Here is a 25,809-nt window from a genome sequence, read left to right on the forward strand (position 1 = left end):
TCCACACCTTTGCCCAGGCCTCCCACTTCCATCCGTCTCAAGATCCTGAACTTTTCCAGCCTCAATTAGAATATTGTGCACCAATATCCCAATGATCCTCCCTCATAACAGGGCCTGGCAATTATTTAGGGCCATTGGCTCGCTAAAAGATGTACTCCAGAAACGTCTTAATTTCCTTGACCATGACTAGGCATTTCTTCTTTTGTGACCAAGCTCATTCTTTAATTATATTGGTTTGGTTTGCTAGCACCAAATCTTTAGATGCGTTATTTAGTTACTTACCCCAACCCTTCTGTATCCCACTTAATTCTTATTTCAAATCAATAGAAATTTGGTAATAGAAAAACCCAGTAAAATGTACGTTAAATACAATATAGAAAACATGATTAAATTACACATGACATGTTCATATGCAAGATTATACAAAAATAACAGTTTACAACCACAATGATCAGAAATATGATCTACTAGTATGTTGCATATTGTGCAAACAGTCTTCAGAGCTACATTACCCACTAGTCCTCCATCCAATCAGGTTGATAGTCATGACTGTTGATGTTTTTGGATTGGTCAGTGTAATGGTATGGGCAGGGCACAGACCTGAAGTCAGATTTCAAGTAACTAAAAATACAGTATTGCCTTCTTTGGCACTCTTCTCATTTAAAAAGGAACTTGGACAAGATGAGTGCATGTTTAAGTAGTGAGAACAGGTAGAGTGCTGCTCAATGCACAGTTTGCATGTGCTTTCACCGTGATTTTCTCATATAATAATGCTATACATATCTACTGCACTGTAAACAGCTTTCTTCTGGCTTATAGGATTATATTACTCCACAGATCAACGGCTGTGTACACAAAATATCCTTTACATGGTGGATGCCTGTGCTCATACTATGACTGTACACAAATTACAAGAACATTTTCAAAGAAATCCTAACTGATGAGATGGCTGTAGCATTTGCAAAGATACTTACGTTGGGGATGGCAGGAGGTAAAATCTACTGCTGAGCTAGGGATGGGGATACAGGAATATACATAGAGAGACTGAGCTCTTGAGCTGGAAACTAAGGCTCCATGCACACTAGTGTTTTTTTTTCTGCACCTAGAAGCTAAATAGTGTTCTTCTATGTGTCCATGCTCACTACTTTAGACTATTAGCGTTTGAGGTCCAGCGTCTAGGAGCAGAAAAAAAAGTTGCGTTTCTTGGAGTGTACTGTGATCTAGGCTTGCCAAACCACCATCCCAGAGCAGGAAGACGTGGGTCACATCAGAGGGCTCCGCGGGCCACTGGTTGGGCACCCCTGGTGTACAGCCACCCATACAGGCAAATGGCTGTACACTATGGAAACATTTTCCCAAAATGGGCTACTTTTGAATTTGGGGGAAGTATGACACACACACACAAACGCAGAAGCAATCTTTCACAGAAAAAAAAAACCACAATGATCAATTTCCTAGAACACTAGCAGTGCTTAAAATTAGTATGACACTTATGACGAGTGTCTGTAAACACCCGTCATATAAAGATTTTACAATAAAAATTACATGGAATAAAATAAAATGGTTAATATGAGAAAATACCTCACTGTAACCCAATACAGATCACAGTGTTTAGCAGTAAACCGTTCATTAATTCCTAAAATTAGATTAATGACAAAACAGTTCATTGAATCATGCCAAAGATATCTGTACAGTTCATTATTAAGGGAGTATGACTGTCAGAAAATCATGCAACAAGTGTTAATAGGCGATTCACAAATGGCAATTACTCCACCATCACACCTCCTGTGTGGTTCCCTATGGCTATTGCACTTACCAGACTCGGCTGGTTTGAGCGCTCATCATATAACCAGGTACGATTCCTCACTTAACCAAGCACCCCCAATATGTCTTGCACATTCAATCAGGAAGATAAAAAACTATGTAGCGTAATCCCGTCCACATTATATTTTATTTATTAAAAAAAGTTTCTCCAAAATCAACACTCACAAAATTCACATCTGTTTAAAGCAGATCTTTAAATTCACAGGACGCGCGATCAGATATAACCTTACACCGCTCCCGTTGTGTTCCCAGGAAGGGTAGAGTGACACACGTCCGTCTAGTAGGGAAGCTGTGTGGCTACGCACTTACGCATTTCAGTCATCACTTTCGTCAGAAGGCGTGGCCACGCAGCGCAGCAACCCTCATTAAATACAGCGCTGCTACGAAAGACACATCCCTCAGCGGTCAGCGGTCATGTGTTGCCGGACGACCTACTCTGCTCGTCCAGAATGGTCAGCAATCCTCCTCAGACACCCATCAATAGGAAAAGCATTCTAAAGTTACTTCATACAAATTCATAATCTTCTTACAATGTAATAGATAAAATGTGTTGTACAAAAAAAATTAAAAAATTATATATTTATATGACAAAATTAATTGACTTCCATCAATAGAATATAGTGTCTACACACTGAGCAATAAAAATCGCCTGATCAATCACCACTTTGTTATTTTTCCATCTTAAAGTGGCTGTATACTCGATTTTTTAACTTTTACCTACAGTAAAGCCTATAATAAGGCCTATAATAAGGCTTACCTGTAGGTAAAAAAAAAAAAAAAATATCTCCTAAACCTGTACGGTTTAGGAGATATTCCCCTCGGTATGCGCCGCTGACTGCAGCAGCGCATGCGCACAAGGGGATTCTCGGCCTGAAAATCCGGCAGTGGCCGGCCGGAATGAAATCTCCCGTGCGCATGCGCGGGAGTGACGATGTCGCGGCTCCGGCCACTCACAGCACCGGAGCCGCGATACCCGGAAGAAACGCCGAGGGAGCATGTCAGCTCCCTCGGCGTGGATCGGGCCAGATGTCGGGGCCTCGTTCTAAGGTAAGTATTTCATAATGAGCTAGTATGCGGTGCATACTAGCTCACTATGCCTTTTGCTTTGCAGGTAAAAAAAAAAAAATGTGCGGGTTTACTACCGCTTTAACCAAATACCAGGGTCATAACTCAATTATCCTAATATCCTTTATTGATAATGACTCAAAAAAGGACATGATCGCATGAGTATAACCTGGACCATATCTGTACATCATGATATATACGATGTGCAATACATTCCACTTAATTATTCATTCCAATTGGATCAAGGGATTTTAGTTCGTATCAGTGTAAATAAATTCACATATACCACATAATTGATCAAATCTTATTTTTAACTAGACACTAAATATAAATCACTCAACTATACAATGTTTTTTTAAAAAGGACAGTATTAATATATACACACACACACACACACACACACACACACATTAATTTTACACACACAATTATATAATCGGACAATTTCTTCTCTATGAAAGACGCATATCAATCGTTAAAAAATATAAAATGTAAAATATGTATGTCTTAAAAATTACAAACAGTTTAAAATCTAGTTCTACATTCATTCCCTTTGGACATAGTGTGTCAGCCAAAAAGACCAAGTTAGACTTACCGGTAACTTGTTTTCCAGAAGTCTTTCAGGACAGCACCTGAGAGACTCGTCCCTCCTCCTTAGGGAACACCTTCTTCCTCCAAACTTTAAAGGGAGGCACCTCCCTACCACACCTCAGTTGTAGAAGAGAACCTCCGGCCCTGGCTGGAACACATAAGCATATACGTTAGTCACAGCGTAGCATAATACAATACAATACAATAGGGCGGGATGTTGCTGTCCTGAAAGACTTCTGGAAAACAAGTTACCGGTAAGTCTAACTTGGTCTTTCCCAAGGAGTCTTTCAGGACAGCACCTGAGAGGATAACAGAGACTTACCCCTTAGGGCGGGACAACAGCTTGCAGGACCTTTCTGCCAAACGCTTGATCGCTGGCCGATGTGAGGTCCAGTCTATAATGTTTCACAAGTGTGTGAAAACTCGACCATGTCGCCGCCTTGCAGATCTGCTCAGGGGTGGCACCAGCTCTCTCTGCCCATGTAGAGGCTAGAGCCCTGGTTGAGTGTGTACAAATTCCTGCCCGAGGAGATAACCCTGCTTGGGAATATGCCTCCGAGATAGATAATTTCAGCCATCTAGCTAAAGTAACTTTAGAAGCCTGGAAACCCTTTTTAATTTCCTGAAAAAAGTACAGTGAATCTAAACGGCTCTGACCTTTCTAGATAATTCGACAGAGTCCTCCTGATGTCCAACATGTGGAAAAGAGTCTCCTTACCTCCTTTTGGGTAAACGCAAAAGGTTGGAAGTACTATGTCCTGTATACGGTTCTGAACTGAAGCTACCTTCGGTAAGAACTTTGCATCTGTTCTAAGAATAACTGTCAGGAAAAATGGACAGATACGGTTCTTTAATTGACAGAGCATTTAGCTCACTGATCCTGCGTGCAGAGACAATGGCAATCAGAAAAACGGTCTTTAATGTGAGAAACCTAAGGGGCGCCTCCTCAATGGGCTCAAAAAGGACCCCTTGTTAGAGACTGTAGGACTACCGACAAATCCCATCTAGGAAAAACCTTAATAGGCGCTGGTCTAGACCTCGAGAGCTCTAAAGAATCTGATCACCCGCGGATCTGAGGCCACAGATCTTTCTAAGAACACTGTCAGTGCCGCTACCTGCACCTTCAGGGTACTAACTGCTAGTCCCTTGTCTGCTCCATCTTGTAAAAACTCCAAGATGGAGACAAGGCTCCCTGGCACCTGGGCGGCTGAAAAACACCACGTTTTATAATGCTTCCAAACCTTAGAGTAAATGACCCCTGTAACCCTTTTCCTACTTGCCAAAAGGGTTGAGATCAAACGGCTGGAAAAACCCTTGCTCCTAAGGAGCTGCTTTTCAGAAACCAGGCTGTGAGGGCCAAGCTGGCCACTCCTGGATGGTTTACTGGGCCCTGCAACAACAGATCCTGCCTGAGGAATAGATGCCAACAAGGCTTGATTGACAGACCTAGAATGGTCGAAAGCCAGGCCCTCTTTGGCCAAAAGGGCGCGATTAGTATAACTGGCACCCTTTCCTTCTGAATTTTTCTTAAAATTAACGGAATTAACTGAAATGGGGGGAAAAGCGTAGCAAAGACGGAATTCCCATGGATATGCTAGCGCATCTGTGCCCAGTGACCCATCGCGACTGTCCAGGGAAAAGAACTGGGGAACCTGGGCGTTCTCCTTTGAGGCGAACAGGTCCATCTCTGGTAGTCCCCATTTCCCGGCAATTATTGCGAAGACCTCTGGGTTTAGAGACCATTCCACTCCCCGAATAGGGTTTCTGCTTAGGAAGTCTGCTAACCTGTTTAGATCCCTGTCCTCCCTCCTCCCCCCCTGCGTCCATGCGGGAAACTACGTTTTCGCCGACCCAGTGACCCGCTCTGTCGTTTTCGGCGCGACCGCCGAAAGAACATGTCGGCGGCACACGCGCCGGCGTTCCTACGAACGTGCGGGCCACTGAATCTTCGGCTCTCTCCGAGCACTAAGAGGGGGAAGAGGAGCCCGCTTGCTACCGCTGCCGAGGCCTGGGTAGGTTGGGAGGACAGCGGGTCCCTGAGGAGGAAGAGGAGGAAGAGGAAGGCCCTGTCCCTCAGGAACACCCAAGAGACCTTGACTCCCTCCCAAAAGATGTTCCCTCCGGGCCGGAGGAAACAATAACTGAGGTGTGGTAGGGAGGTGCCTCCCTTTAAAGTTTGGAGGAAGAAGGTGTTTCCTAATGAGGAGGGAGGAGTCACTATCTCTCAGGTGCTGTCCTGAAAGACGCCTTGGGAAATATTCATTTAGTTTCACACTTGATAATTCCTGGACTTTATTGATCCACACCAATCAGGGTGCAGCTTCTCTATCCCCCAAAATGTATGTTTTGTTTTAAAATGCATAGAGACAATGTGCTCTTTATACCTTATTTTAATATTCTTAATGTGTTCAGACACTTTTTGTTAAAGTCCATTTTGTACGTCCTATGTACAACATATTACGTTGTACATAGGACGTACACAATGGACTTTAACAAAAAAGTGTGTTTGAATACATTAAGAATATTAAAATGGGGTATAAAGAGCACAGTGTCTCTGTATTTTAAAACAAAACATAATATGGACCCTTCAGGTATTTTTTTGGGGGGGATAGAGAAGCTACACCCCAAATGGTGTGGATCAATAAAGTCCAGGAATTAGCGAAGTGTGAAAGTAAATTAATATTTTTGGCTGACACACTATGTCCAAAAGGGAATGAATGTAGAACTAGATTTTAAAATGTTTTATTAGTGATTTTTAAGACATACATATTTTACATGTATATTCTTTAACAATTGATATGCGTCTTTCATAGAGAAGAAATTGTTCGATAACATATGTACAGTGCCTTGCGAAAGTATTCGGCCCCCTTGAACTTTTTAAAAAAAAAAAGTTTTCAAAAATCCAATAGATTTCGTTCCACTTCACAATTGTGTCCCACTTGTTAGTGATTCTTCACAAAAAATAAAAATGTTATATCTTTATGTTTGAAGCCTGAAATGTGGCAAAAGGTTGAAAAGTTCAAGGGGCCGAATACTTTCGCAAGACACTGTATATATACACCACCATTATATACATATCTATTTTAATATTAAAGTGGTTGTAAACCCTTATAAACACAACACACTTTGACCTACAGGTAAGCTTAGATTAAGGCTTACCTGTAGGTCCAAGAAATATCTCCTAAACCTACAGTGGTGCGCAGGCGCACTGAGCACGGCACCTTCAACAACGAAGATGCCGCGCGTGGCGGCTCCCGTGCGCATGCGCGGGAGTGACGTCATCGCGGCTTCGCTGAATGACAGCGGCGGAGCAGCGAGACCCACCGAAAAGATGAATGCGCCGGACTACAGGGGACAGCGGTGACATCGCTGGCTCCTGTGTCAGGTAAGTAACACATAATGGATTACTATGCGATGCATAGTAATCCATTATACTTTGCAGGGAATGAAAGAGGACGTAAACTCATCAGGGTTTACTTCCTCTTTAAAGTGTACATAAGTGTATATTAATACTGTCATTTTAAAAAACATTGTATAGTTGAGTGATTATATTTAGTGTCTAGTTAAAAATAAGATTTGATCAATTATGTGGTATATGTGATTTAATTTACACTGATACGAACTAAAATCACTTGATCCAATTGGAATCTTAATGAATAATTAAGTGGAATGTATTGCACATCGTATACATCATGATGTACAGATATGGTCCGGTATTATTTGGTTAAGACTGAAAAATAAAGTGGTGATCGATCATGCGATTTTTATCGGTCAGTGTGTAGAGACTATTATATTGATAGATGGAAGTGAATTTTGTTATATATATATATATATATATATATATATATATATATATATATATATATATATTTTTTTTTTTTTTTTTTTTTTTTGTACAACACATTTTATCTATTACATTGTAAGAATATTATGAATTTGTATAAAGTAACTTTAGGATGCTTTTCCCATTGGTTAGTGTCTGTGGAGGATTGCATACATTGCTGACAGTTCTGGACGAGCAGCGTAAACGGTCCGGCAGCACATGACCGCTGAGGAACGTGTCTTCCGTAGCGGCGGTGTATTTAATGAGGGTTGCTGCGTGGCCACACCCTCTGACAAACACGTCAGGGTGTAGCCACGCAGCTTCCTTACTAGACGGACGTGTGTCACTCTACCCTTACCAGGAACACCGCAGGATCGAATTTTAAGAGCTTTAAACAGATGTGAATTTTGTAAGTGCTGATTTTGAACAAACTTTTTTAATAAATATTTTTATTGTAAAAATATCTTTATATGATGGGTGTTTATAGACACTGGTCATAAGTGTCATACTAATTTAAGCGCTGCTAGTCTCTAGGAAATTAATCATTGTTTTTTCTGTGACATATTGTTTACATTTTGAATTGGGAAGATAGTAGCTGCTACTGTTTGAGTTATTTGTACCGTGAGCGCTGAGGGAGTGTTTTTTGGATATATTCTGAGTTCCGCTCTGTATTTTCAGAAGCAATCTATGTTTACATGAGTACCAGACAAAAAAGGAATGATTTTTTTTTTTTTTTTTTTATTATTTGGGGTGAACACACACACGGACAACTGTTGAGATTTAAAAAAAAAAAAAAAAAAAAAAAAAAAACACAACCTACCTTTGCCAGGCAAGGTCTTCCTCTAAAAAAATATTGCGACTGGACTTTCTTCCTCCCACTGGTGTGCGTGGTTCTCCAGGATCCAATACAGAAACAGAACAGGATTCAGACAAAACATTCAGGTCTTCCCCGATGACATGGCTGTCCGTGGAGTGTGCATAGTTTATGGCAATCTTGCAACAGTAGGTACAAGCCCGAAGATCACCTTCAGGACACAATTAAAATAAAACATACCATTACACTCACAAAAAGGTAACTTTTTTTATTTTATTTTTTAAACACAGGCTTATTGTGTTTTTAATAAACTTCTTTACATATGTGAATTAATCAATTTTAATTGCCAACCAGCACCTGTAAATGGCCTCATTGTTTGCACAGACACAAAGTTTATTTGAAAAAAAATTATGAATCGCACACTGCAAGGAATTTGTGTTTGTGGGAGGGAGTGTAATTATATTGAAAAAAAAAAAAAAAAAAAAGTGAACACAGGAGTATCATCCTATATATAGTAGCAAAGAGGGAGGATGGGCATTGGGACTTTAAGTCTCCGTCTGCACAATATATATATATATATATATTTATTACACACACACGTCCAAAGAATTGGTCTGTTTTACACATTATAAAAAGCATATGTTGCTATCAATATCGAGCATTACAAACAAGTCTTCTAAGGTCTTCTAGAAGGCTTGCAGTATAGTGCTGCTATCCTGGAAGGAGGAGTGGGATATACCATCTCTGATCTCTATACAAGATTGTGTGTGGGTTATCCCCCCCGTGAAGAGGACTTCTTTAATTTAACTGTGGCTTGCAATTATTAGTCTGAGCCAATTGGGGATTTTGAATTTACATAGTAGGTGAGGTTGGAAAAAAAAAAAAAAAAAAAAAAAAAAAAAGACACAAGGCCATCAAGTCCAACCTATGTATGTGATTATATGTCAGTATTGCATTGCATATCCCTGTATGTTGTGGTCGTTCAGGTGCTTATCTAATAGTTTCTTGACACTATCAATACCCCTCGCTGAGACCACCACCTGTGGAAGGGAATTCCACATCCTAGCCGCTCTTACAGTAAAGAACCCTCTACGTAGTTTAAGGTTAAACCTCTTTTCTTCTAATTTTAATGAGTGGCCACGAGTCATGTTAAACTCCCTTGTACGAAAAAGTTTTATCCCTATTGTGGGGTCACCAGTATGGTATCTGTATATTGAAATCATATCCCCTCTCAAGAGTCTTCTCCAGAGAGAATACGTTCAGTGCTCGCAACCTTTCCTTATAACCAATATCCTCCAGACCCTTTATCAGCTTGGTTGCCCTTCTTTGTACTCGCTCCATTTCCAGTACATCCTTCCTGAGGACTCTCTGGAGTTGACCCCTTTTTAATGCATGCCAATATTCTGTTTGCTTTGTTAGCAGAAGCTTGGCATTGCATGCCATTGCTGAGCCTATCATCTACTGGGACCCCCAGGTCCTTTTCCATTCTAGATTCCCCCAGAGGTTCTCCCCAGTGTATAGATTGCATTCCTATTTTTTTTGCCACCCAAATGCATTATTTTACATTTTTCTACATTGAACCCAATTTGCATAAAGTGGAATTTATGCGTCATTTATCCATCTTTTGCATCTGAGGTGTGGTGAGCCCTTCAATCGCAGTACATACATTATAATCTACTTTGGATTTACTATGATATTATTATACATATCAACTCAGACTTTGGTTTACCTGGCCTTGATATTTTAACCCGATTGTTGCCATCAAATGGGGCAGCAGTCTATAATTTTTTTTTTTTTTTTTTTTTTTTTTTTTAAGATCATTGACCCTTTTCCTTCCATGGACACCAAGTTTATCACAATACATCCATTTTGGATCGTTTTTTAAATTGTTTGAATTCAGTCTCAATGTGTCCAACTCTACTGGGCCTGATGAAGCGGATTATACGCAAAAAAAAAAAAAAAAGAAAAAACACACACAAGTCTGTGCATAAGGTCTTCTAGAAGGCTCAACGTGTTTGCAATGTACTATATTAATAGCAACATATGCTTTTTAGAATGTTCAAAATAAAGAAAAAATTCTTGAGACAGATGTATATAAAAAAAATAGCGAGTGTATAGCTTGTATAAAAAAAAAAAAAAGTGGAAATTTTTCTGTCCCCTCAAAATAACTCACACTGTCATTAATGTCTAAACCGCTGGCAAAAAGAGTACACTCCTAAGTGAAAATGTCCAAATTAGGCACAAAGTGTCAATATTTTGCATGGCCACCATTATTTTCCAGCACTGCCTTAACCCTCTTGGGCATGCAATTCACCAGAGCTTCATAGGATGCCATTGGAGTCCTCTTCCATGACGACATCACGAAGCTGGTGGATGTTAGAGACCTTGCGCTCCTCCACCTTCCGTTTAAAGATCCCCTACAGATGCTAAATAGGGCTTAGGACTGGAGACATGCTTGGCCAGTTTATCACCTTCAGCTTCTTTAGCAAGGCAGTGGTCGTTTTGGAGTTGTGTTTTGGATCGTCATGTTGGAATATTACCCTGCAGCCCAGTCTCCAAAGAGAGGGATCACGCTCTACTTCAGTAGGTCACAGTACATGTTGGCATTCATGGTTCTCTCAAACTGTAGCACCCCAGTCATTCCCACCACCTTGCTTTGACTGTAGGCAAGACACACTTGTCTTTGTACCACTCACCTGGATGCCGCCACACATGCTTGACACCGTCTGAATCAAATGTTTATCTTGGTCTCACCAGACCACAGTTCCAGTAATTCATGTCTTTAGTCTGCTTGTCTTCAGCAGATTGTTAGCAGGTTATCTTTTGCATCCACGCAGACAAATTTAATGCAGTATGCGGCTTATGGTCTGAGCACTGACAGGCTGACCTCCCTATCCCTTCAAGCCCCTGCAGCAATGCTGGCAGCACTCCTACATCTATTTCCCAAAGACAACAGCTGGATATGACGCTGAGCACATGCACTCAACTTCTTTGGTCAAATATATATTTATATTACCATTAGACAGACAGACAGACAGACACACACACACACACACACACACACACACACACACACTTTTTGTGTTGGCAAAACTAGGTTCTATCAAAGATTTATTTTCCTATCTTTATATACCCCTAATATTAACTAGTGTTTGTTTATTTTTTGGGGGCAGGCTGGCAGGAGCACATGCAGAAACTTGAATATCATAATAATGATATAATAAAAAGGACAAAAACGGTGAGATCCAAGATAAGAGGTCTTATTTATTAAGCTCAAGATGCTTTAGGAGCAAAAATCTCGCTTCTGCTGGCATACAGTTATTTTAAATCATATATAGATGCAAAAATTGTTCCGGTTTCAAGTTTTTCCCACCATCAATGGTAACGAAATCTGACAGCATGCTCTTCAAACATGCTGGAATATCTTAAACATTATGAAACAGAATTATCCGAATTAGGAGGAGGAAATTCAGCCCATTAATTTACAGCTCTAAATCAGACATCAACTTTCCAGAAACAGGATAAGGAGCGCAAAGACTTTGACAAAATATAACAAACAGTTGGTGGATAGCAAAAGACCAAGTTAGAGTTACCGGTAAGTCCAATTTGGTCTTTCCCAAGGCATCTTTCAGGACAGCACCTGAGTGGATAACAGAGACTTATCCCTTAGGGCGGGACAACAGCTTGCAGGACCTTTCTGCCAAACGCTTGATCGCTGGCCGATGTGAGGTCCAGTCTATAATGTTTCACAAGTGTGTGAAAACTCGACCATGTCGCCGCCTTGCAGATCTCATCAGGGGTGGCACCAGCTCTCTGACCATGTAGACGCCAGAGCCCTGGTTGAGTGTGCACAAATTCCTGCCGCGCTTACGGACGTGCGGGCCACTGAATCTTCGGCTCTCTCCGAGCACCAAGAGGGGAAGAGGAGCCCGCTTGCTACCGCTCCCGAGGCCTGGGTAGGTCGGGAGGACAGCGGGTCCCTAAGGAGGAAAAAAAAAAAAAAAAGGGAAGGAAGCCCTGTCCCTCAGGAACACCCAAGAGATCTTGACTCCCTCCCAAAAGATGTTCCCTCCGGGCCGGAGGAAATAATAACTGAGGTGTGGTGCCTCCCTTTAAAGTTTGGAGGAAGAAGGCGTTTCCTAACGAGGAGAGAAGAGTCACTATTTCTCAGGTGCTGTCCTGAAAGACGCCTTGGGAAATATTCATTTAGTTTCACACTTGATAATTCCTGGACTTTATTGATCCACACCAATCAGTATGCAGCTTCTCTATCCCCCAAAATTTATGTTTTGTTTTAAAATGCATAGAGACACATACTAGCAATTAAAAGGGGTCGGGTACATAGATGGCCTATGAATAAAATGGTCAGAGCGTTAAACAGAAAGCGAATCAAAAAATAAACAAAGGCCAAATGATGGCAATACGTCAGATCTCTCTTCCTCTGTTGTATCTTTTCAGCAATCTTTTAGACACCTTTCCAGTCAAGGTCATACTGCTCCTACTTCTCAGAGATCCAAAACAGGTGAAGGTACACATAGTGGTCACATACACACTCCAAATACATGTTCTGTGTACTTTAACCCTTTAAAGTCCACATATTTCAATTTCAGAAGGAGAAAAAAAAAAAAAAAAAACGGATAGTGTGTATGGGGCTTAACACAGGATGCACACACTTTGGCCTCAGTGGTTCCTGATACAAACTCAGCATTTGATATTATTAACCTCACTGATCCTTTGCTGGTGAACTATCAGTGATAAAATTGGGTATGAATTTATGTTCTGCCCTAAACCGGGACAAATTAGATCTTGTTAAGGACTAGTATATGGTATCATGGGTCAGCAGGTGCCATCATTTCTTATTACATTCGGTATGTGCCAAGAAAGAACAAAACATATAGTGAATACAACATAAGATGATGATTTTTAATGTCAATATTATAACCTCTGTGTTGTATCCAATGCAACAGCATGATAAAAAGGGAAAACCTTTTCCCATCCACACAGACAGGGGAATGAGCCAAGATTACATTACACTTGCCAATCATCTTGTGCTGTATACATAATAAAGTGTCCATGTGGGTTACTATATGTGGGAGAAACTACCCAAAAAAGGTAAAAGATAGGATTGCTAGACACAAGTATTCCATCAGGGATAAATTAGACAAAATAACCCTTAGCTCGACATTTCATAGAGAAAGGACATACTGTTTCTCAATTAAAATTTATGGTCATAGCTGGTATACATAAGAAAAGATGTGGAGGAAACAGGGAATTAACCCTTAGAAAGCAGGAGGTTCAATGGATACAGCATTTAAATACATTATGGCTCAGACAGAGCGATCGAGAATAAAAAAATTACAAAAAAAAAATAAAAAAAAAAATAAATAAAAAAGCTGGTTATATACATATATTCACTATGTTTTGTTCTCTTAGAACATACCCAATGTAATAAGAAAAATGATAGTACCCAAGGTCCCATGATACCATATATGCCTACACGTATGTGTCACTAATCTCTGCTCCCTGTGATCGGAGCAGAGATCAGTGACATGTCACACATAGCCATGCCCCCCCCAGTTAGAAACACTCTCCAGGGCTCATTTAACCCCTACACTGCCACCTAGTGGTTAACCCCTTCACTACCATTTACAGAGGAATGGGTGCATTTCTATAGCACTGATTGCTGTATAAATGACAATGGTCCCAAGTGTCCACCATAATGTTGCAGTCTGATAAAAATTGCTGATCGCCGCCAATACTAGTATAAAAAAAACAAAAAAAAAAAAAAAACCACGCTATAACTTTTGTGCAAACCAATCGCTTATTGTGATTTTTTTTACCAAAAAAAAAAAAAAAAAAAATGTAGAATACCGGCCTTAACTGAGGAAATAAAAATAAAGCATTTTTAGGGGATATTTATTATAGCAAAATGTAAAAAAACTAATAAAAAAAATAAAAAAAAAAAAAAAAAAAATAATTGTTGCTTTTTGTTTATAGCGCAAAAAATAAAAACGCTGGGGTAATCAAATACCACCAAAAGAAAGCTCTATTTGTGAGGAAAAAAAAAAAAAAAACCACACACACACACACACACACACACACACACACACACCCCCTTGCAAACCTAACTTCTTCTTACACTTAGCCATTGAAATCCGGTAACCAATAAAATATGTGGAGGGAGGCAGCTAAACTGAAAGATTCAAAGTGTTCATAATGCATTTTCCTGTTTAGCAATCAGCACAGAGAGATGGAGATAGATTTTTGGCTTCTCTAATCTTTGGAGCAGCTATTGATTTCTTTGGGCTGTTCTAGGCTTTACTGACTGCGAGTTTGTTTGCTTCCCCCCTGCATTCTGGAGGCTTCTAGAACAGAGGGCTTGGGGAGTCAAATGGGCAGCTTGAATATGTACTGGGATTTAGCCAATCCCTGGGAGGGGTGCCCAGTAGGTGGGTTGGGAAAGAAATTATCTAAGCTCTCAAACAGCCCTTTTATTGACCTTCAAGACCTTTCCCCCTTGGTTTCTGGTTTAAAGTCTGTGCAAAGAAGTTACAACTAGTGAGGTTTGCTTTCCTATTACAAGTCAGCATTTCTAGAGTACCCCACACCAAACCAACCCATCTTTTTTTTACAAGTTCTACAAGCAATAAATCATATTAAAAATAAAATTTAAAAAAAAAGGAGACACCCCCAAACTCTTTAACCTCCCTGGCGGTACGATTATTTTGGATTTTAGGTGCTGAAAGCAGTACCATTATTTTGCATGAAAATTTGGTGTTTTATATTGTAGTCCTGTAATTCTTAGGAATAACTCACTTAAATCTGTCCAAAGCAGAGTCTAGCAGACATTCTGGGTATGATAAAGTTTGAAAAATTTAAATCCTAAATTATAATAAATAATACAATTATTCAATAATGTAATCAAAACAAAAAAATAAAATAAATAAATAATAAAAAAAAATAAAAAAAAAACAGAAATTTGCTCAGTTGCAGAATTGTCACTGTCATTACTTTTCAGTATTTGATGACGGATCTCCGCACAAATCGCTATCCCTCAATTCTGCGAGTGATTCCAATTTATTATCGCTGTTATCTAGCTGGTCTAAAATCATTTTTGATGTAAAGGGGCAGTTTTGGTTGCTATGGACAATCTCCAGTTTCCAGGCATAAAGAACAGTTTTTATAAAACACTGGGCAGACCACTAGGAACAAAGGGGATGTGAAATAATTACATACAGCAATATAATCTGTAAGATTACATTATACTGTGTGTTTCACTTTTTGAATTTTAGCGCCGATCTCCGCCCTTGTGCGTCACAACACTCGCAGGGCACGGAGGTCGGCGATGTGATGAATTGAGCGAGACACAGCTCGCTCGTACAGCGCAGAGACATCGCTGGATCCAAGGGAGAAGGTAAGTAAGCGTCCTCCTGGATCCAGTGATGCAGTCCCGAGTCTGGCTCCGGGTTACCGCTTTTGGCATAAAAATTCCACCCCGAGCCAGACTCAGGAATACCGTCAGGGGAGTTAACAGAGCCAAATTAAATGGACTGTTGCCTGTGTGAGTGACAGTCTCTGAACTATTTTGGGGGGGAGAAATGAAAAACAAAAAAAACAAAAAAAATATAATAAAAAAAAAAAAAATCAGCAGCTCCTTCAGGGTAGCGCTACATAAATAACGGTCCTTTAAATATTCAGTCAGCTTTTTTCAAAGTAATTGTTGAGATTTAATATCAGCGCTATTGCTAGCATGTTATGTCATTATCCATCATAAATGTAGAGACTAAGGAACGTCTTAAACAAGTAGTAACCAGCCACTGTAAATTCAAGCCTATTTGTTATACCTCCACCAATTTAAAAGGTTACAATGTTGTCATTAAAAAACACCATTAAAAAGACATCAATTACTCACACATATCAGAAAGTCCACAGAGAAGCATGGATCCCCAACCCCCCCGCCCCCCACCATAAAAAAGGAAAATTCCTTACTCAAGTGGAGCTGTGGACTCTCTTCCTAAAGGTCGCCTGGTAAAAAATCACATGCAACACATGCGCACTATTGCACCACCCTCATAGTTCATTGAAAGCTTACAAGCCGTAAACCATGTTAAAACAAACAAAAAAAAAAAAAAAAAAAAACACGGGAAGCAGCACACAAACGCACCCCATTGCAAACCTAAAATCAGATGTTGAAAAGTTGGACAAAAATCGACAGATGTACTAAACAAGGGAAGGGAAATAACTCAAGCTGCAATGACCAATGGAACCAGCTATCAAATCGAAGAAAAAAAATGTATATCACATAGTATGAAAGCTGGGTCATGGATGTGCATAATGGGTGTTTAATATACAATGCAAGTTAACTAATTGTTCCTAGAACCATTTTGGTATACATCTCAAATCTATAATCATGGAAAGTCTATTTGTCCCAGATTTAAAAAGCAAATGCAATCCACTTGGCTCATTAAATACAACCAGTTGAGACATCAATTGCTCACACATACCAGAAAGTCCCCAGAGAACCATTAACCACGAAGGCAAAACTCCCTAGGCAGCGACATCCCAGCATTATGACATTTGACACTCTGACATTAGGCGCAGATGTCACTGCCGGCTACCGCTCCTCCCTCTTTGCAGGCCATGGCACTGTAGTGTAGCAAGGACAGATGCACTATACAACGGAGAACCCAAGGAACAAGCCCATGCCACTCATTAAAGGGGTAATAGTGGAAATGTGATCTGGCTGGCCACCCTGTTCTGTTCTGAAGCAATGAGCTTGATGTGATATGTACAGTCCCAGTGGTTGATGCCAGTGCAGGATCACAGCACCCTTCTATACCCAGTTTTCAGCTGCTGTGCTGGCTTCTTCTGTTGCTTATGCAGACTTTGTGGCTTAGTTCCGTCCTTTTTTTCTATTGCTACCAATGCCCATGTTCCAAACTGTATTGACTGTATGTGAACTTGTGAGCCAAGTGGAATGCGTTAGATTATTTTATTTTTTTTAAATAAAAATAAAGGGACTTTCCATAATTATCAATTGAGATGTATACCAATATTGTTATATGAACAAATTAGTTAACTTTGGCCTATTTGGACTATATTAAACACCCATTATGGAGAGCCATGAGCTGGCTTTCATACAATATGTTACATTATTTTTAATCGATTCTGGTTCCATTGGTCGTTGCAGCATGAGCTACTCTTGTGAATTCCCTTGTTTACTACATCTGTTGATCGCGCAACTTTTCAATAGTGAGCATATATGGTATGTGTTTTTTACCAGGAGGAGAGTCCACGGCTCTACTTTCCTTAAACACCTTCCCGGTTTAACTAGGCAACAATACCTTAACTAATGCCCCAAGTTTACTGATGGCACAATGCAGCCTGTGAAAGACGCCATCCAAATGTCTGATATTTGTCTCGAGAGGGACACGCTAACTATTATGCACTGTACCCTTATGGACTACACAACTACACCACTATGATAAGTATACAGTGCTATTGGTATCCCAAATAATCCTAATGGTGATAATAGTTCTTCTGCTGTTGTATACCCTTCATTCCTTAGGTTACAGAGAGAGTGGAGATCATCTCTGTGCAGCCACTGTACTACATAGTCTTTTGGGCCCCATATTTTGATCTCTCCCTTAGGTACATAGAGGGCTCAGACAATTCTGTATTAGGTGGAAGACTGAACTATGCAGGAAAAAGTCCTTACAGGTTGCTTTAAATTGTTATACCTCAGTTTACAGGTTTTCTTGTTATACATTCATAGTTTTGCTCTAGGAACTGGATATACTAACCCCGATTATGCTTACTGTACTTGGGGGGGGGGGGGGGGGGGGGATTCTAACAGTTCAAACAAATCTTTCTATTCTGGCCTTTTTGCTAGCAAAGAATGCCCTCTCCAAGAGAATATGAAAATGATATCTTAGAATGTGAAGGGGTTGAGGTCTCCCTCCAAATGAATGAAAGTGCTAATACATTTAAAGCATCTTAAGGCAGATGTGGCATTACTACAGGAGATATATCCATCTTCAATTGACCTGCAAAGCCTCTAAACTCTGGTTAGGGAAGGCGGACGTAAAGCAGGAGCAGTCATTCTTTTCCACAAGAATGTGCCTTATAGTTTGAAATTCATAGATACTGTTTAGTCTGAGCACAAAAATCACTGTCCATATGACAGTTACAGCTCAAGACCTTGTTACAAACATTTACACCACAAACTCTCCATATCCTTCTGCCAAAAAGGTCTCCATCCAAGTATTGAACGTTCCCGAAGCCTGAGTCTGGGTTCACACTATGTGCGGCGCATCCCAGTTTTTCGGTCTGAATTTGAGCCAAAAATTTGGACCCGTTTCATGTCTGAATTCAGGCAAAGACACACAGGACCATTCTGTGTGCTCAGTGGTCACCCCAGAGATGTGTTAACCGGCTCCATTAAGAGCCAGTCACAATCTTCTGTCATGCGAATTGATCAGGGCCGTTTTCAACTCCGTAATGGATTTGGTAGAGGATAAAGAAAACTTCTACTTCCAAGGTATTTCCTGGGACTTCTAGCATCCTCCCTGACATGATTTCAGCTTTGAATTTCATGGAGGTTTGGCAGCTATTCCATCCCACTGGCAGAGTTCACTTCTCATTCTTGTTCACGTGATTCTTTCAACTTTTTTCCCCCTTACACCTGCTGCCCCATGTCCAAGATTCCATGATATTTTTCAGACAACAGCCCTGTTTCCATAGCACTTGGGAACCCAGTCAAAAATGTGATGGAAAACTTGAAACTCCCATAACATTTGGTAAAGAACGATGATTTTCGGTAAATGTTGGAACCAACCTGGAGTGAATATGAACTCTCTAAACAGTGGCCACATAATTAATCGCAAATCTTTTCTGGGAGGCAGGCAAGGATTTCCTCAGAGCAAGATTCTCATACACCACCCAGTATAATAAAATCATACTTTTACAAACCTGTATAGCCCATGAATTTCCCAGGAATCTCCTGGTTGCAGCAGCGGCTGCAGAAGATCTGACCACAAAGTCGACAGTGATGCCTCCGACGGAAAGTAGTAAACTTCTCGCTGCAATCATAACACTCTTTACACTGGTTATCCGGCATCCAGTACTGCTTTAAGTCACTGTCCTGGAAAAGATTAAAGCACAAAACAAAATTTTTCTTGATCCAATTATGTGCGCTACATTTATTTTAAGACCTAACCCTAAAACCACAAAACAGAAAAGGTTCTTTAAAACAAGCTCACGGTTGCTGCCTACGTCAACTTGGTTATGGATTTTTTTTTTTCCAGCAGGAGCCATTCCCTTTTATGGTACCCAGAACATCCCACACACAAACTACACCCACAGTGGTTCCTGGGTGTTCTCTTCCAGGGACCCCTGGACCAGTAAAATGTCATTTTGGAGCATGAAGCTCTCAGGGAAAATCCAATCCCCTTTCTGCAACTAATGATCATTGAGATCAATGTTTATTATATCACTTCTGGATCAGGAGCTGTCATTCCCCAGGCTACTGTACCCGGAGTAACAACTAACCAAGCATAATTTGTGCTTGACTAGATGCAGTGCAGGACAGGGGAGACAATGGGGGTCCGATGTCTCCATAATGGAGGACCTGTCACCTACCCAATGCTATCATATTAGAATCCTTGTGATAGCAATAAAGTGGGCAAAAAACAAAAAAGTAATTACACACAAAAGTATTGGGATGCCTGCCCTTACACACATGAACTTGTGTACTAATGGCATCCCAGTCTTAGTCTGTAGAGTTTAGGTTTAGATGTGCGTCATTCTTCCAGAAGCGCACTTGTGAAGTTACGCAAAGATATTGGACAAGAAGGCCTGGCTCGCAGTTTCCGCTCTTATTCAGCCCAAAAGGTGTTCTATTGGGTTGAGGTCAGGACTTTATGCAGGCCAGTCAAGTTCCTCCACCCCAAACTTGCTCATCCAGGTCTTTACGGACCTTGCTTTGTGCACCAGTCCAAATCATTTGGTGGGGGGGGAATTGTGGTGTGGGTTTATTTTTCAGGGGTTGGGCTTGGCCCCTTAGTTTCACTAAACTAGTTTCAGTAAACTTCCATCTTTGAATGTTACCTCATGGTAAGCCTATAATAAGGCTTACCCACTTGTAGTGGAAATATCTCCTAAACATGCACCGTTTAGGAGATATTTACTGTATATGCAGCCAGTAACATCACTGGTGCATGCGCTCTGAAGCGACAGCCACCCGTGCTCTTTTAGGGCCCTGTGCCGCAACTGGCAACTCCCACAGTCGCAGAGGCGGAGTCCACAAGCCAAAATGGATGAAGGTGGAAGGTGTCTGCAGCAATGACATCACATCACTGAAAGGCTTGGTTTAAGTTTCACATAATGTGCTAGCATGCAATTCATACTAGCACATTATGCCTTCACCATGCGGGTAAGAGAAAATACATTCAGCGGTTTACAACCACTTTAAGGTGTCAGGATACCAAGAGATCGTGGACAATTTCATGCTCCCAACTTTGTGGGAACAGTTTGGGGGTTGCCCCTTCCTGTTCCAACATGACTGCACACCAGTGCACAGACTAAGACTGGGATGCCATTAAAGTGCATATATATTTATCACAAACACACACACACACACGCATCGCAATACTTTCTCCCCCCCCCCCCCCCCCCTAGTAGAAAAGTGGTTACATTTATCCAACCACAAAGGATATTACTTAAAGTATATTCCTATGAAAAAAAAAAAAAAAAAAAAAAAAAAAATTACCTGGCTCTTTCCTTCCATAATCTCCTTTAAGCGTTTGAGCACAGTGCTCAGACTGCGTAGCTGTACAGCAGTGCGTGGATCGTGACCCAAGGGTGGTTCTACCTTTCTTCTGGTCTCTGGAAAATAGAAATTTAATTGCCCACAATTCATATACAGTTTAAAACAGGTAGTGTCGCAGGAGCCTGACATTGCACCCACACTCCACTGATCACACATTTTAAACTTCAAAATCATGTGCAGGTATTTAAGCAAAAAGGTAAACTTAGCCTTTATTAAATCAACTACCTAGAGCAGTAGCCCCATGAGCACTTATCGAAAAAAACTGAAATCTAACAAACAGTGTTTTACTGGGCTTTTAAGACAAAACAGGAATAAAAAAAACAAAGAAAAAAAAAAAAAAAATAGAACTTCTACACATTCCAAGCTCACATGTCAGTGGACGTTCAGTGCAATTTCTGTGCCATTATGCAATTAGATTCATAAAAAGTGATGGAACCTCTCACTGTAGTGTACAATCTACATTAAAAAAAAAAAAAAAAAAAAAAAAAAAACACCCACCCCATTAATGCTCAGAGTCAAGAGTCATGGGGCACAACAGACACCACTTGACTGATTCAGCACAGCTACACACTGAAAGAATGTTAAATTCTAACATTGAAAGCAAACCTTAAAGATGCACATACCACAAAACAAGAGCAGTTTTATTTACACAATCTCTTTTCTCCATATGAAGGGGCTAGATCGAGTCATTTTCAGTAGGATTGTATTCGAAAGTAGTGGGAGTAACATGTGCCAGCACCAGTTATCTCCTCTATATTTGCATAAATAGGACTTGTGTTCATGGACTGGTCATTCAAAAGTGGCTAAACATATATGCTACTTAAGTCAAAGGGTAGCCTAAAAGTTAAGTAAAATCTGCTGAATGCAGGGGTCATCTGCAATAAAGGAAATACTTTCCATTGTATTGGTTCAAACAGGTCAGTCTTTATTGGTCAAATTAAGGAGTTAAAAAAATAAATAATAATACACAATTCATGCGTTTTTTGGCTTGTTAGTATCGGACTGGTTGCTCTAGGCAGAGTTTGAAATGGTTTTATAGTCTCCACCTTTCTAGCAAAAATGTGGTTTATCACCCCTAGTTATCCCCGATTAGATGTGTTGAGCGTACAAGTTTGACTGTTGTAACCATAGGTACTTTATGTTTGTTTTTTCCATCTTACAATTACCTGAAACTGACAGATCAGCTCTACGGCTCTGAACCTTCAACGAAGAATTGACTGTAGACACAAATCAAAAGAAGGCAAAACTAAAAATCTTTGGAGGCATTTTGGGTGCCAGGACTGTTTACGCCATTTAAAAAAATAAAATAAAATTAATGCATATTAAGAACATAAAAAAGGATGAATTGATATACCCCTGATGACAATGCTTTATATTATGTACAGTATATTTTTAGAAAAACACTTTAAAAGTTATGGCTTAGAAAAAAAAAAAAAAAAAAAAAAAAAAAAAAAATGATATTATATATTTAAATAGAAATTGTTCATAATGTCATAAGAAACCATGATAGTCTACAAACCTGAGTTAGTTGAAGATCTCCTTTCTCCTAGTAACTGCTTCTTATACTGCACTGGAAACTTAACGGGCTGTGATGTTGGTGAGTGATGAGGACTGGACCATGTGTTTCTTATTGTTGGGTCCCCAGGACCAGACTCGGTCCTTTCTGTAGAAGTGACCACTCGGACCTCATCTGAAATAAATTCCAATGATAAAATTACTATAGGGTTTCAATTTTTCATAAGGACAGGGAGGAACAAAACAAAAAATAAAAAATCTCACACACACACACACACACACAGCAAAGTAAAATGTTGAAGTAGGATTGAGTAAGAGTAACATAATAGAATATATTTTAAGTTGTTTTGTATAGCATTACAACTAAAAATGTGTAAAAAAAAAAAAAAAAAAAAAAAACACACAGTGTAGAAGAATTAAAAACACATATGTTATTGTTATCTGTGCCCCAGTCATGGAGATTTATCCTATTTGTCCTGTCAACCAGAAGTAAAAAATTGTCACCAGAGGGAAAAATTCCAATGACCCTGGTGACTAATAGGGGATTCCCTCACTTTGGAGAGATTTCCTCTCACTTCCTGCTTTGGATATGGGATACCGATATTATATTCTATTCTAACAGAAACTGTTAGCATTTGGATAAATCTGCAAAAAAAATTATATATATATATATATAAAGGTTCCCTTCATACTAGAGCATATTGTGCACCTACATCAACCTGTCAAACCTAATTTTGCTGTTCAGCCAGTTTATAGCACATTTCCTCTTACAGAGTGTGCAAACCCTGTACATATTCCTCCTGCTGTTAAGTTGGAGCCCCATCACTCATGCTTCTGCTGATCAGCAAACTGTAAACAACCAGTAAGTAGCCAAGTGCAAAGCTGAGCAGCACCACAGAATGCCAAACTCAAAGTAGAATGGGAGCCTTAAAATTGCTGACTGGCTCACTCAGAACAGCTGATCAGAGGGGGCACAAGCCCATGGATGTAGAGATGCACCGACAAAAATGGCATTAATCGGCAGAATAGCGATAAGCAAAAAGGTACAGATAATGGCACCGAAAGACGTTTTTATCATGGATTACTGTGTTTTTCAAAGGTCACGTGGCTTGAAAAACGTAACACGGGTGCGGTAATGATGCATTCTTGCTGTATTTTCACTGGGAGGCGCGTTTTTTTAAACTGATCAAAAAGGCACCAAGCTGGATTTTTAATACCACAATGGAAGGGCAATGGACCAGCGTTAAGAAATACATATTTGAGCTGTTCTTGTGCTAAAAAGGAGCCAATAATGAGTAACAATAAAATTCATAATTAAATTTTTTTTTATACAATTCAATTACATATAAAATATTTTAAAAAAATGTTTATAAAACTGTCATTTTTCAGAAGTGCTTCCTGCATTTTTGGTTTCGGCACCAAAGTTTGCATTCGGTGCACCTCTACATGGATACCGATGAATGGGGGGGGGGGGGGGGTAGCACAGTTTTTTTCCCCCATTAAGGACATACACAGACTAGCGGTGTCTGTAGTTTATTCTTTCTTAGGTCTCTGTGAATGAACGTCATGGTTGTGTAGAAGAAGCCCACCATAGCTGCATCAATTTTAAATGTGACAGCATCTGTAGGGGTGTTCTGGAACATGTTATACCCCAAATACAGGTGTAACAAGTCTAAAAAGGCGAACTTAGACTTTAAAAAAAAAACAAAAAAAAACAAAAAAAAAAAACAGCAGTTTGTAGGAAAGATACCACAGAGGGTTCACCCGGGTTTTCACTAAGAAGGAAAAGGCTCTGAATGGATCCCAACGTTAGATGCCTAAACTAGCATAGCATCTTGCTCAGCCTCTCAGTGAGCCACTAAGGACCTGAACCAGCCGCTAACATCCCCTCCACAGCCTAGCGCGCCAGAGTAGAGAACCTGTGACTGACGCTGCTCAGAATGGATCCGAGAACTGAGCAATCAGCAGTCTTTGATCGCTACAGTTCTCAGTGCAGAACCAGCAGACAACAGATACAGCATCGGATTGATGCTGCATCCACCTAGGCGAGTATACATTTTTCCAACCCCATACTTAAAATGGTCTTTCCAACCAGCTCATTTCTCCCCATCCACTGACCACGCTTCACAGATCTTACCTTTTAACTGATGTTACCCTGCTAATAATGCAGACATGACTACCAACTTAATGTGGATAAAGTGCATATTATGTACACATTAAAAACCTTACCTTTGCTAAAACGGAACAGATTTACAAAAGAACTGTAGGCAGATTTGAAGGGTGGCTCATCTTGATCGGGAGTCAAAGGTTTAAAATGAGTGAGATGGGATGGACTACTTGGAGACCTGGGGAGCTCGCTGGCAGGTTCCAGAGTGGGTGAAGACTTGTCATCTGTGGCCATCTCATGAGACCTATAAAAAAAAAAAAAAAAAAAAAAAAAAAAAAAAGGAGGTTCACAAAAGTAGGGAGTTTTCAAAAGAGCACAATGTTGCTTGCCTCTAAGCTTACTCTAAACCCCCCCCCCCCCACCCCCAACACCTATTTGGAGTTTGTGAATGCTCCATTTCATTCCAAATAAAAAAAAACGCAGCTTGAGCTACCGAGATCTGCAAAGAATGTGCATCTATCAACAAGGCAGGAAAAAAAACAAAAAAAAACAAAAACATGTACTGTATTTTTCAGCCCTGAATGCAATAAAGAAAAAAAATATTCAGAACCAATATATTCACTTTAAGAATAAACCCATTTTCTGAATGTTATGCAAAAAGCTCAGCGCTGTAGTATTTCAGTTACTTGTATAGCGCCATCAATGTATGCAGCGCTTTACATATACATTGTACATTCACATCAATCACTACCCTCAAGGAGCTTACAATCTAAGGTCCCTAACTCACATTCATACATACTAGGGACAATTTAGACAGGATCCAATTAACCTACCAGCATGTCTTTGGAGTGTGGGAGGAAAACGGAGTACCCGGAGGAAACCCATGCAGGCACAGGGAGAACGTGCAAACTCCAGGCAGGTAGTGTCATGGTTGGGATTCGAACCAGCGACCCTTCTTACCAAAGTGCTACCCACTACACCACTGTGCCGCCCACATTATCAGGGTAGGCCTGCGGGTAGTACATTTTAGATATAAAAGAACAGCATCACAAGTAATTGACCGATTACTGTTACAGCATTTAGGAGGAATGGAATACAAAATTATAATATATATATAAAAAATTACACTTTAGATTTTTTTCTTTTACACTGCTGTGTGATGATCTGATCTAAACTGAACTGAACTTCAAACCTGAATTCCTATTTATCAGGTTTTTCTTGGCAAAAATGTGACTGAACTG

General features: G+C 40.1%; 1 protein-coding gene across 3 annotated transcripts in view; it reads right to left on the reverse strand.

Moving 5' to 3' along the window:
• Positions 1-25,809, reverse strand: part of PIKFYVE (phosphoinositide kinase, FYVE-type zinc finger containing) — a 390,505-nt gene that overhangs the window by 328,306 nt on the left and 36,390 nt on the right. For all 3 annotated transcript variants that reach the window (XM_077448459.1, XM_077448458.1, XM_077448457.1), the window contains exons 2-6: positions 24,691-24,872; positions 22,466-22,636; positions 20,887-21,002; positions 19,089-19,260; positions 8,124-8,328 (exon numbers count right to left, since the gene is read on the reverse strand). In XM_077448459.1, coding sequence (XP_077304585.1) covers positions 8,124-8,328; positions 19,089-19,260; positions 20,887-21,002; positions 22,466-22,636; positions 24,691-24,862 — 836 coding nt within the window. In that variant the 5' untranslated portion in view covers positions 24,863-24,872. The remainder of the gene's footprint in view (positions 1-8,123; positions 8,329-19,088; positions 19,261-20,886; positions 21,003-22,465; positions 22,637-24,690; positions 24,873-25,809) is intronic.

Source organism: Lithobates pipiens, unplaced genomic scaffold (genome assembly GCF_037356315.1).
Source record: "Lithobates pipiens isolate NorthernLeopardFrog02 unplaced genomic scaffold, aLitPip1_a1.2 Scaffold_22, whole genome shotgun sequence".
Lineage (NCBI taxonomy): Eukaryota > Metazoa > Chordata > Amphibia > Anura > Ranidae > Lithobates > Lithobates pipiens.